The 12,473-nt window shown below is 40.3% G+C and overlaps 1 protein-coding gene across 4 annotated transcripts in view; it reads right to left on the bottom strand.

The window, feature by feature from the left end:
• TNIP3 (TNFAIP3 interacting protein 3) overlaps positions 1–12,473 on the bottom strand; it is a 74,428-nt gene that overhangs the window by 16,367 nt on the left and 45,588 nt on the right. For all 4 annotated transcript variants that reach the window (XM_056358262.1, XM_056358273.1, XM_056358242.1 and 1 more), the window contains 2 exons: positions 10,754–10,912; positions 7,296–7,356 (listed from right to left, as the gene is read on the bottom strand). In XM_056358262.1, the coding sequence (XP_056214237.1) occupies positions 7,296–7,356; positions 10,754–10,912 (220 nt within the window). The remainder of the gene's footprint in view (positions 1–7,295; positions 7,357–10,753; positions 10,913–12,473) is intronic.

A 12,473-nucleotide genomic window follows, 5' to 3' on the forward strand; every position in this document is an offset into this window, starting at 1 on the left:
ATACAGTGGCGAGGATGTCCTTCAATTATTTCTGTTCCTTCCCAGTCCCAAGTCCCACTGGGACACACTGAGGTCACCCTGCTTCTGCCAAGATGCTTTTGGCTCCTAAAGTTCTTGCCCAGCTGGTGCAAACCAGTAGATACCACAGCATTGCAGGCACAGGCTGCCAGAGAAGAAAGGCAAACATGATATAACCTGTGGGCTGCAAACCCCAAAGAGTGTCTCTCCCCTAGGATGGCATTAACTGTTTAGAAAACCTTCTGGTTATTTCATAGTACAGACAGGCTTCAGAGACCAGCACAGTGTACTTTTACACTTAAAACACATACAACAGGCAAAGGAAGTATAATGAGGGGAGGCAGCACCCGGCTCCTACTTTAACAGGCAAAAGGCATGGAATGTATTTTTACATCACCTCCTTAGATGATCAGTGAGGAACTAAGGATATTTCCAGATAGCAGATAGATGCTTCATCAAGTGACCAGGAAAGAGAACGATTTAATGAGAACAGCCACCACATCAACTGTCACCAGAAGACCACCATCAGTCCCCTAAGGCAAGCTCCCTTAAATGCCTTGATTCTTCCCTATGTTTTGTTCTCAAAGGGGGGGGGGGGGGGGGGAAGCCAGTGTGTGTGTGTGAAGCCTTTTAAAATCTAACAGGTACTGAATGATAAATCCTGATTCATTGTTTCATAGAAATAAAATTATCAAATCATGCAGCTGTTTAAATTAGATACCCTGTTCCTCTTCACACTTTTCTGCCTGGTACTCTGAAAACCTACAACAGATTCTGTGATCTTTAACTCAAGCTGACTTTTAAAAGCAATACCTCCCTAAAAAAGGCAGCTTCTCATGTTCTGGAGTTAGAAATTAAAGGTGTGCTAATGGCCTTCTTGTTTCTGCAGTAGCAGAAATCAAGTCGTATCAGTAAAAATCCTGAAAATTACATTTTCATTCCCAGTGGAGATGGCAAGTTGCTAATTAAATCTGTCTTGACTGGTTGGGAGCAGTGATTATTTCTAATGTCATATATACACTGGAGACAGGCTAATACCAAAAATGTTTAGGGTCTGGGACTTTTTCCAGGAAAATTAAGATGTCAGTTAATTGACTTTTTCTGTCTGGTTTTCATTGAAAACCTCCAGCAATCCATTTTTCAGTTCTTCATTTCCCCCCCTCTCCCTACAGATGTCATTATTTTCAGTGGAAAACCCCACACTTCTCCCTCCTCTTCTTCCAATTAGCTGTAATTATAACAACATTAGCAGAAAAGTAGGTAACTTGAGGGCAAAAATCTGGAAAGCAGCAGAGTGTGGAAGGGCACAAGAGATGATAGTATAATGAAAGCAAGCGGGCACATCATGCTTCTTCATGTGCTCATCTGGGAACCCTTAGGGCTTTGCAGATTGATTTCTGTTTTCTCTAGGTGTGCCAAGACAAGATGGTGACCAGCTGCTCTCACCTCTCCCACAAGCCTCAAAAGCTACCCCTTGAGCTCAGAGGTAGGTGAGGGGCTAGGTTTTGGCTTCTCCCTGTGCCTGGCATAACTGGATCTAACATAAAAACATACAGTTTAGGTCAAAGAAAACCAGTAGTTACATCTGATGTTCTGAAGGGGTAACTGGGGTTCTTAAATACATGTTACGGGAGTCTTTCTGCCAAGAAAACAAATACAGCAAGATGGATTTTGGAAGTGAAAAAGGCAATACATACCAGCAGTTGTGGCATGCAAAAGGATTCTTGCTAGGAGTTGGCTTTGAGCAGTAAACCTCTTTTCCAGAGAATTTTTCATTAAAATTGGGTTCAGGGAAAATCTCCAAAATCAGTCTTTTTTTCAACTGTCTTTTCAATTTTGCACAGTTGGATAAGGAAGGAAGTCAACACTGCTTGCCAAATAAAGTGACATTAAGTACATTTGCTGGAAATCCTTCTGCCTTGCTTCTTAAAAAGGAAAAAAAATAACAAAAAAAACCCCAAAACCACAACAAAAATTAAGACACACATTTCCCCCCCCCGCCCCCAACGAAGAGCAAAAAGATCAGAAACCAGTTCCAGGAACACTGACTAACAGAGCACAGAGAGACTTAGGAGTTAATGCCCCTCCAAAGGTAGTGCTGATGGTCAAACAAGGCAAAGCTGGAAGAATTTAAGCACAGTTTAGGACCAGGCTTTCTGCACAGCAAAGCACTTGGGGAGGGAGCAGCCCAGAGGTGGGCAAGAAGAATTGTTCTCTTGGAAACACACTGCTGGTATAATAAGACAACATCTCATTGACTTCTTCCTTAATCTCTATCTGTCTCCTACCATTTACCTTTCCATACTGCCCTTCTTTCTTTTGTGTGACCTTCAAAGGAAACACCTTTGCTTTTATGGAAGCCTAATGATTTGCCCTAATCCTGCTTTGCAGACAGGTGGTTGCCTTGTGAGGACTACCTGTGTGATCTTCCCCTGGCAGCCTCACCTTCATTACAGCCCACCTACAAAGCATGCCTGGACACAAAATGTTCCTATCCATCTCTTCACCCCATCTGTTTTCAGCTGGAGTTTTTCATGTTTGGGAAAGTAGGGAGAAGAAATACTTATGTGCACAGACAAGCTGAACTCTGGTACGAGTTATCTGAGTTTTCAAGCAGTTTAACAAGAGATGCAACATGAAACTTTCTGGATGCAAGTGGGAAGAAAATGCTAGTAAAATAAGACCAATAAACCTGAATACAGCCCACATCCTCCTATTTGCAGATTGTTGAATATTTCTGGATTCAGTTTGGATCCCAGTGGTGGACTGGAAAACCAAACTCTTGATGAGATTGCAGCACAAAAGAGCAGGAGACAAACTAGCTTAAACCCTTACCTTCCTGTGGCCTTGCAGACACACAGATGGAGGCAACTACATCCTGCAGTGCAGCCTGGCACAAAAGCCACCCCAAACCATGGACGCGCCTTTAGTACCTGTTGCACTGCGAATGTGCAAGGCTGTGGAATACATCAACTCACTGAAAATATCATCAAGGACATGACTTTTTTTCCCCATCCTTTTTGGAGAAATATATGCTTAGTAATTCTTCACTGCCCCATGCAACCCCTGGCAAGTCAAAAAGTTATCTCCATGCTTACCGAGGAGACATTTTTTAACCTATGAAGCCTACGAAAGCCATTTCTAGTGTCCCAAAGCCAGAGAGGCCCGAATGGTTCTTTGTTCACTTTTAAGTAAACTCCCTAAAACAAAAGACATACTTTTAAAACAAGTTGAACGGTTTTACGCAGCTGGGAGACCATCAACTTCTGCTTGAAGACAACTATTAAACTAATTCAACAATAATGGTGGGCAACTGTGGACAAATAAAAAAAGTAATTGATAAAATAACTTAAATCTTGATTACTCAACCAAAAATATAAAGAAATGTCGAGTCTTGTCCACAGGGTTGCTTCCTGGACATCAGAATGTCTACATACAGCCAACAGTTCTTATTTTACTATTCAGGCATACAGAGAAGTAAAAATGTTAAGTAAATGTAATCAAACACACACCCCAGGCTTATTAGTTGTGTTTAGTCACCTCCACATACTCACACACACACACACACACTTGTACCATCACTTTTCCATGCCCTATGTGAACCAAGGCAGGGATAAGATCTTCGAGCATGCTGTTGCATTACACTCTAAACTCTGTGTTCAAGGGTATGCTCAAGGCTGAGGACTGGTCTCTCAAGCCGCAGAAGCCAGCCTGTGGTAACTCTGTTAATAACTGTCTGCCTCTGTAAAGCAACTTCAGCCTTATATACCACAAGCACTACAAGACCCTTCCTCTCTTCATCCAGATTCTTAACTGGTCCATAGATAGATAGCTGTGAAACAGGGAGGTAGGTCACTACAACCAAGTCCTTATGCTCTTTTCAGCAGGATGAAACCCTTAAATGGCCCCTAGACACTCTAGCTGCAAAATACAGACACACAGAGATTACTTGAGCAACAAGAAGCCTAGGGTAGCTGTGAGGTGTTTTAGTCAAAGAACTGAGGACTGCCTAGCACATCGCTGAACCTCAGTTAACTGTCAAATTTCTTGGGAAAGAGGGAGCTGATGTAGCCCTGATTAAGTAACAAGTGGTGTTCACTGCTCCAAATTCTGAACAGACACATGAGGTTTTTGCATAAAGCCATACTTCATAGCTGTAATCTTAGCAGCTCCCTTTAGCCTCACTTTCTTCATAAAGCTAATTTGCAAGGATTTAATTTAGATAATTACCACTGCCTTGCTACCATAGAACGTCGCTTGCTTATTCTTCATTTTAGAAAGAAAGGCTTAATGGAAAAAATAGCAGAATTTTCAGAGTTTGGGGGGTGGGATTCCCCCCATTTTTCCCCCCTATTCCTCTCATCTTTGCTGTATTATGATGAAGTTACTTCCAGGCTAATCAGAGAGGGCTCAAATCAAAAAGTGCCAGATCCAAACCATCACACTATAGTGAAAGTTCAGTGCTGGAGGCAAAATTGCTCCTCAGACTTGTGCATAAGTGATCCTTTGCCAACTACCAAAACATAGATCTGTGGGGAAAATAGACTGGAGTAGAAACTTTAGAAAATAGGATCAAACAGGACTGATCAAATTTCTGTAGCAAATTATTTTTTTTAAGATTTTAAAAATATTTCAGTGATTATCTTATTTCTGTAGATACAGGCAAAGTGGTGATTCTTATAGAAAATAGGAAGACAAACTAGGCTTCACAAAGGCAGCAGCCCTTTAAGATAGCCTTCTTTGAACATCAGAGCAGCTAAGAAAAGTGGTGCCACTCAGAAGAAAAGTCCAGATATGGTTACAGGAGAAGCAGAAAACATGAGGTTACAGCAGGTTACAGAAGGACGTGGAGAACCTAAGTCAAATGCCAAAGCACGTAGGTGTAAATAACTTCCTCCCTCACAAAGGAGGGGAGAGAGGGAGGAAAACACAATCTAGGTACATCTATACAAAACTGAAGAAAAAGTTAACAGTTCCTCCTTGGTGACAGTATGCCTTTGACATTATAGTGTTTGACATTGAGGCGATGTAGACACTCACAGATTCCAGATATTTTTAAAACAGGCTTTTTTTGATGGTATATCATAAAAAAATATCAGTTTCCCAATTCATTTCACTTGTGTTCAGCTCTAAATTTACCACCTGTGACATTTTGTAATTATTCTTTAAGAAAAAATACCTAGTATCAAAGGAAAATTTGTCAGTTAAGGAAAACTTAAGGTTTTTCCCTAGAAACATCCATCTACCGAAATAGCCTTCCTAAAGGGAACTGCCTCATGCCTAAAAGTTGCTGCACTGCTGTTTTGTTTTTCTATAATGATGCCCTGTCTGAGTCAGATTTATTGGTCAGTTTATCACCTGATGAGGAAATGAAGAATGAGAAATGAGACCCAGGAATGTTGCTGCACATACTAGCTCATTTAATCCCACCATTGTAATTAGCACTGATACAAAATAGAATAAAGAAACTGGAACATCAAGAATACTTTCATCAACTGTTCTTGAAGTTACTATCTTTAAAACCTTTCTCAAAATACTTAAATGCAGATTTAATATAGGTGACTCTATAGAATACATAAACCCAGGCTAGTGTCTTTTAAATGACAGTAGAAGTTGGACTTCTCTGTGATTGATGGCTAATAAAATAGTCTTTCTTTTATCAGCAAAGATAAAAAGAATAAGAGCTCCAAAGATGTTAAAGCAGACATCCTACACATCACTATGATGGGACTCATTGAGAAGTCTTCTTTATGGGGACTGAACAAAAAAAGGGAAGGTAAAAGTCTCAAAGCAGCCTACTCACTGTCCCATTGAGAAAGAGGTATTTGGATGTTCTGGACAAGGAATAGCAATAGAAAGAGTATAGATTTAAAAAACATTTTTTCAGGGAGCCAAAAGTCAAGACATATAATCAAGCAGGGTAAAAGAAAAGCTCTCTTTCTTCAGATCCCCTAAGTGTACTGCCCTAGACCACAGCTGCAGTTGGTGGCCGGACTTGTTTCATTCACTGTTATAAACATCCTCCCTGTATTCTCTGGTGCAGTAAATCACTTGGAGTTTAAGTGGGAGGAACTACAAAATTAATCTCCTGTTCTCTCTTGCAGTCACAGCACTACTTTCCCTACAACCACATCAGAACCTTCTAAACAGTTGCCATGTAATTATGGGAAGCTCATCCTCCACTTTGGTGAGCTACATTCCCACCCTACCCTCTCCTCTGTGCAAATGTGGACGACAGTAAAAAACTGAATAGTCCCTCTGTAGCCATCTTCTTCTTCTTCTAGATGTTACAAAACAGCTTGTGGTGATGAGTCCCTGCCACCCCATATGGTACGCACTTGCACCATGAAATAGCGAACACGTGAAGCACACATGGTCCTGCAGTGCACACCAGCAAACTTTGCTGGTCCCTCCACAGCACAGGATGATGACGTGTCTTTCATCTGAGATGGGCCAGGAGACTTGAGAACAGAGCAAAACACAAGACTTTAGGTGCCATAATTCTCAATCACTTGTGAGAGAAAAGGGGTGGTTTAAGGCAGTTTCTGGAGGAGAAGATCCAGGGGGGTGGGTTCTCAGCCAGAACAATGTCCCTTCTTCCTTGTGCTCCCTGACATGCATCTTTTGAGTGGTCTGAAACAAGTACTTTGAAACAACCAGGAACTTGGCATGATTTCCAATCCAGGTACAAATAAGACACACAATTCCTGGTTTCCAAGATAGTTTGGCAACTAATTAAACCAACACTTTGGCAACTAATTAACTCTGTCCATTTACATGGTTTTCTGATCAGACCTGGCACCTTGAACTATCAGAGCAGATCAGCAAAAGCAACAAGCATTTTGCCTTTAAGGTGAAAAAAACATCCTCAAGTCTGTATTTTGTTACCAAGAACTTCTAAAATCTGTCCTATCTTGGCCCCCAGGTTCGGCACATTATTAAATTTAGTCTTAGCTGGAGCAACAGAAGCTCTAAGGACAACTCGGAGGATATCTTTTCTTTAGGACTATTACTAGGTGTTTAATGAGGCAAATGTGTGATCCTATAATATGTAACAGAGACATTTTATGAATTGCAATGAAGCTGAAAGCTGTAATGTAGATGGTATTACATTAGAAACCTCACCTGTGTTGCACATACACCAGCCTCTGCTCTCTGAGGCAAAGCTGTCACATAAGCACTCGACAAATAAATACAAAAGTTTACTCTACATCCCTCAAAGGCCCTCATTTTAAAAAAGTACATTTAAAATATGCTCTGTACAGCTGTTGTCTTACCATTTGCCTTGTGCTGCACATCTGGCGGAAACTGGTCAGGAACATACCACTGATAGTCTGGCTGCACAGAACAATAAAACATTATTACAGCAATATGGACTTCATAGACACTTCAAACAAAAGAATAGTGACATGATAAAAATATAATAGTGCTGTGAAGGTTTTTATTAGTCATACAAAAGTAGTTTACCGAAAAATCTTATATTTAGCTTTTTATTTCCACTGATTGAGTCTTTCAGCTTGCTTCCTTTTTTATGACAAGTGGTTTAGATGCTGCACTCATTAGAAATATTGGTGTAAACCTTTCTAGATCCAACAAATCAGAAGAAATGTTAACAGAACCAAATCAGATTTAAAAAGCACTAAGGAATAAAGTGCACCAGAAAACACGAGCAGGCATCACATTCTCTGTACTAAAGAACCCCAGGGAAACCTGGTACACCTGACAGGTGAAGCTGTTCCACTTTGAATATGTGTAACATCTGTAACATGTTTCACAGTGACAGGAATAACCCATTTAATAAAGTTTTCTCCCCTCCTCCCTTCCCCACAGGTTAGCATTAGTGTTACTATAACATTAGCTGTTATCAAGTAACTTCTTGAAAATACTGTGGGATGGGAAAAATTCCCATCTTTCTTATAAGAGGAAGTATTGAGAAGGTTATGTCCAGGCAAACAAAGTTTTGTCCAGGGAAATCCTGGAAGAAAGAAATACTGCATTGTAGTTCATTCCACAAACTGTGGTAAATGAGCAGCAAATTACCACTAGAGAAAACAATTTTGGAACCAGACATTTCAGTTGAAGCTGCATTAAGCTGTCTACCTGGTTCAAGTAGTACATGCAAACTTGTCAAATTCCAGGCAATTACTGCTTCAAATTAGTTAAACTGGGAAAATAATGTTTTGCAGAAATTAACTCTGGCAAAAATCCTGAGTAGTCCCAAGGAGACTCCTCCAGATTTCTTCTTCCCTACAACTTTTTTCATAGACTTCTAAAGATGTTTTGCCTAAATTAAGATGGCAGGATGAAGCTGTAGATACAGAAAACAGATTTAACCTTTACCTGTGCTTTCATTCCTAGTTACATAGCAGTAATCATTCTCCTACCCTGTCAGGAAAAAAGGAGCTATCCTATTTTCTCTTAAATTATACCATCCACAGGAATTGTTAACTAATTCTGTGCTTGTGGACAAACAAAACAGGCTTTGATACAAAGCAAGACTCTGCTTTGCTACAAAGCAAGACTCTGCTTTGCTTTAAGCACAGGTAGTTTTTCTGCCCATGGCTCAAAATACACTTATTTGCATTGCTTTTTTTAGTTTCTGTTGAATTTTCTGTTCTCTGATCTACTCTTTCATACATGCTTACACTATGCAAACTTGAATGAATTCTGGAAACAAGAGATGTATTTCATGTGAGACTGAACAAAATGTTTCTACTAACAATGTAAAAAGGAACAAAAAGGTGCAAAATATAAAAGGATAGAACAAGCAAAAGCACAGACTAAACACAGGATTACATACGTTAACTCAGGACACTCATTAAATTCTAACACCTTTCTTCATTGCTAACAAATTGCTCAGGGACGTATCAAAAGCTCAGAGCAGCAACACTGCACTCACACAGACAAAGAATTTCAAAGAAAACTCAGAATGAAACTGGGAGTTACAAAGCAACCAGTCAAACTGACCCCGGCGCTCCGGCAGGAATGGCAAAGTTGTAAACCCAGTGATCCCTCGCAGAATTAGAAACCCAGATGATGAAAGTTCAGGGAGAAGAGCCAAAATAATCTGGGACAGTGTCCAAATTGCAGTGAAAAACATTCTGCAATACTTCCAACTCTGATAAATAGGCAGATAAGCACACTCCTGAAGCACAGAAATGACTTATTTGACCACAGCTTTTCCGTTGGATTTCTGCAGTCTGAAAGCCTTATATGCGTTTTGCAAAAATTGGGCTATAATTTCTCAAATAATGACCATCTTTCCATATGTGACAGGTTTATAGCCAGAAACAGATATTGTGTATTTAAAATGACATTCACCATGTTTAAATGCATTCTCACTAGATTTGAAAAAGCACAGCCTACTTGGATAACCCAAAGCACTTCAAAAATACCATTCTTTGAAGCAGTATTTTCTTTGAAATAGATAACTCCCCCTCACATAACCTGCCCTCGTTCAAAGCTATTCTTCTTCATGCTGAGGAAGACAGGACCCTGTTGTGTGCCAGAAAAAAAGGTAAATTTCCCATTGTGCTAGCCACACTCAAACATAACTTCCACTTCTGCCGATTTATTTTTGTTTTTTCTTTTTTTGCAATACACAGGCTTGCTTGGGAAAATTGCTTTCCTAAAGCATTCACAGAGTGCCTCACCTTCAGCAGAACCTTACTCCTCATGTAATCCTTTTTCACAGCAACATACCAGAGGGAAGATACTACTGGGGACAAGCAACCACATCTGTGATTTCACCCTTACAGTTTAACAGCAATGTTGTGAACCCTGCCAATAGCTTTCTGCCTGCCCTGGAAAGTGTACAGGGAACCTGGGACCATACAGTCTGGCTGCAGTGGCATTGCCCGACAGCAGGACCATTATATTACCTATGAATATTGAAGCTGTGAGTGAAGAAGGGAAGTCATTCTCCAAAGATAGGGCCAGAGAAAGAAATACCCAGTGTAAGACATGGAAATAAGACATATTGGTCAACAAGCTTTCTTCAACCAAATAGAGGGAAGAGACCAGAATAATGCTGACCACAGCTAAATTCTCATTTTTGTCACTATTATTTAATTCATATCATCAGAACTGGGCTCCAGAGCGTTGATTCATATTTATGAATTTCAGTAACTGTATAGCTAAAAAGGGCTCTGAATGTGTATCATGGAAGTACATTAATCTAAGATATCAGCAAGAGTCGAATCAAACAACCTTATTTTTTTAATTAAGGAATGACCACCAGTGTCATTGAAACCAAATATATAATAATCCCCTTTTTCTTCTTAGTGATATAATAGATAAATAGTATTTGCCAAAGTAAATTTAAAATATATAAGTATATATACTTAAAATATAACTCATCAACCATATATTTAAATTGCTGTAATTTTTCTCTTTCTGCACAGATTTCTGTAGGTTATGCTTTGATTTGCATGTGGCAAAACTCTGCAATTCAGTACCAAAGACACTGGAATGGCAAGGAAGAAAAGAACATAACTATCACAAGAAAAATCAGCATTTGGGGGCAAAAAGTAAGGGAAGAGACTGTACAGAGATCATCAAGGCTCTTCTAGACCTAGGGCTAATTCTAAAACCAGTAAAAAAATCTTGATCTGGAACAAACAGGTTTAGTTACTGGTGAGGATGGCACTGTGATAGCACCAGGTTATTCTCCTGCCGTCACCACACTGTAAGAACATCAGTGCCCTTGTGAAATAAGAGATGGTGGGAACCTTACAGAATGCTGCTGCTGCTCATGCGCCCTGCGAGATGCTGGATGCACTCGAGGATCTTGATAGTGAAGAACCAACCCACAACTCCCATAATTAACACATGGTGAGAGAAAGAGGGGAGGTGGGTAGCTGGGCCTCTCAGGCTGTACCGGGAGGTCTTTTGTCTGTCAAAAAACCAAGAACAGCAAGAAGAAATGCATTAGCAGCAGGATATGATGACCACAGAATATTCATGTACAAATTCATCAGTAAAAAGCAACAGGAAAGAAACCCTTCTCTCTCAGCACGGGCCGCAATGCTGCCCATTTAGCCTCTTCAAACTGTTCACGATTTTAAAAATTATTTAGGAAAGCTGACTTGCACCACACCAGTCTTGGCACTTTTTATGTGAGAAAAGACTGGTTTCAAGATATGACAAGCACATTTCTGGGTGTTTTCTATATTCAAGAAACATTTATATAACACATGGTAGCTTTCAATAGTTTGAAGCAGAACTACATGGACAGGCACTTGCATAACAAGAAAAAAAAATCATTTTGGTAAAGGAGCAAAGTTGATGGCCTCAAGATTTGGGTCTGCCTTTTCTTAGGCCCTCTGTAATCCAGCAGAGTCAACAGGAATTTGCCTAAGGACAGAACAAGGTGGGGTAAAAGATGATTAACATTCCATGATTCTATTCTATGATTCTATGAGTCACAACTAAATAATTTGACTTAAGAAACCAAACAAATATTCTATATGGTTCCTCTCATGTTTAAGATCCTTCACAAGCTCTGTTTAATCAAATCCTAAGGCAGGAAGAGACAAACAAGATCTCCAGTGTAAACTATCGATGCAATGCAGGGACGGTCAAGTTGTACATACACATTCCTGATGCTGACTCGATAGCCCTTCGAGTATGTTGCACATGTGCAGCGCTGTTGGCATTTCTCCTGGTTCAGAGTGGCTGGGGAAGAGTGGGAAAGGCCTTTTAGCCTCATTTATAGACCCCCTCTTCACTGTCACTGCTGCGAGAGGTTCTCACAGCATCCATTGATTGGTTGGCGCTATGCAAGAGATTTAGTCTTTCATAGTCTCTAGACAATGTAAAAATATATGGAAGAAGGTATCCTGGAGTACTCTGTCTTCCTACAAAAAAATTCTTTACCTCATTGAACCATCCAGGAGAGGGCTGGTGGGTGGGGGAAATATACCTGAAAGTTATTGCATGCAGTGTTAACAGATTTGTCTAAGGTATTTCTATATGCCTGGGATGCCCGGAGCGGCAAATCACAGCATTCCCTCTGGCATTGCTATTTTTACACTTACATGAAATGCTTCCAAATAATATCCATAAAAGCACTGACAAGTCTGGAGCCTTACTGCAGCAGCACCCAGCATCAGCCAGGATACCCAACCTACTCTCCACTCCTGCTGAAGCTGATGGGAGTGAAGGGCGCTTGGCAGCACCTTGCCTCTGATACTGTTGCAAGACCCTATGAGTATTGGTGCGTGGGTTGGTTAAGAATAAGCCAATACTGAAGTTTCTGTTTCACAACAATGTTGGGGAGGACAATAAATCATCACAGAACATTTTGGTACTTGGCCATTCTTTTAAGACATTGCACAATTTTGTCAAGACAGTAAACCTCGGAATTTCATCATTTTTAAATGGGGATTGAGAAAGCTCACGGTTTTGCATGCCATGCACTCTACTATGGCTTCCTGAATGTTTGTGAACAGAAT

This window comes from Falco biarmicus, chromosome 1 (assembly GCF_023638135.1).
Source record: "Falco biarmicus isolate bFalBia1 chromosome 1, bFalBia1.pri, whole genome shotgun sequence".
Classification (NCBI taxonomy): Eukaryota; Metazoa; Chordata; class Aves; order Falconiformes; family Falconidae; genus Falco; species Falco biarmicus.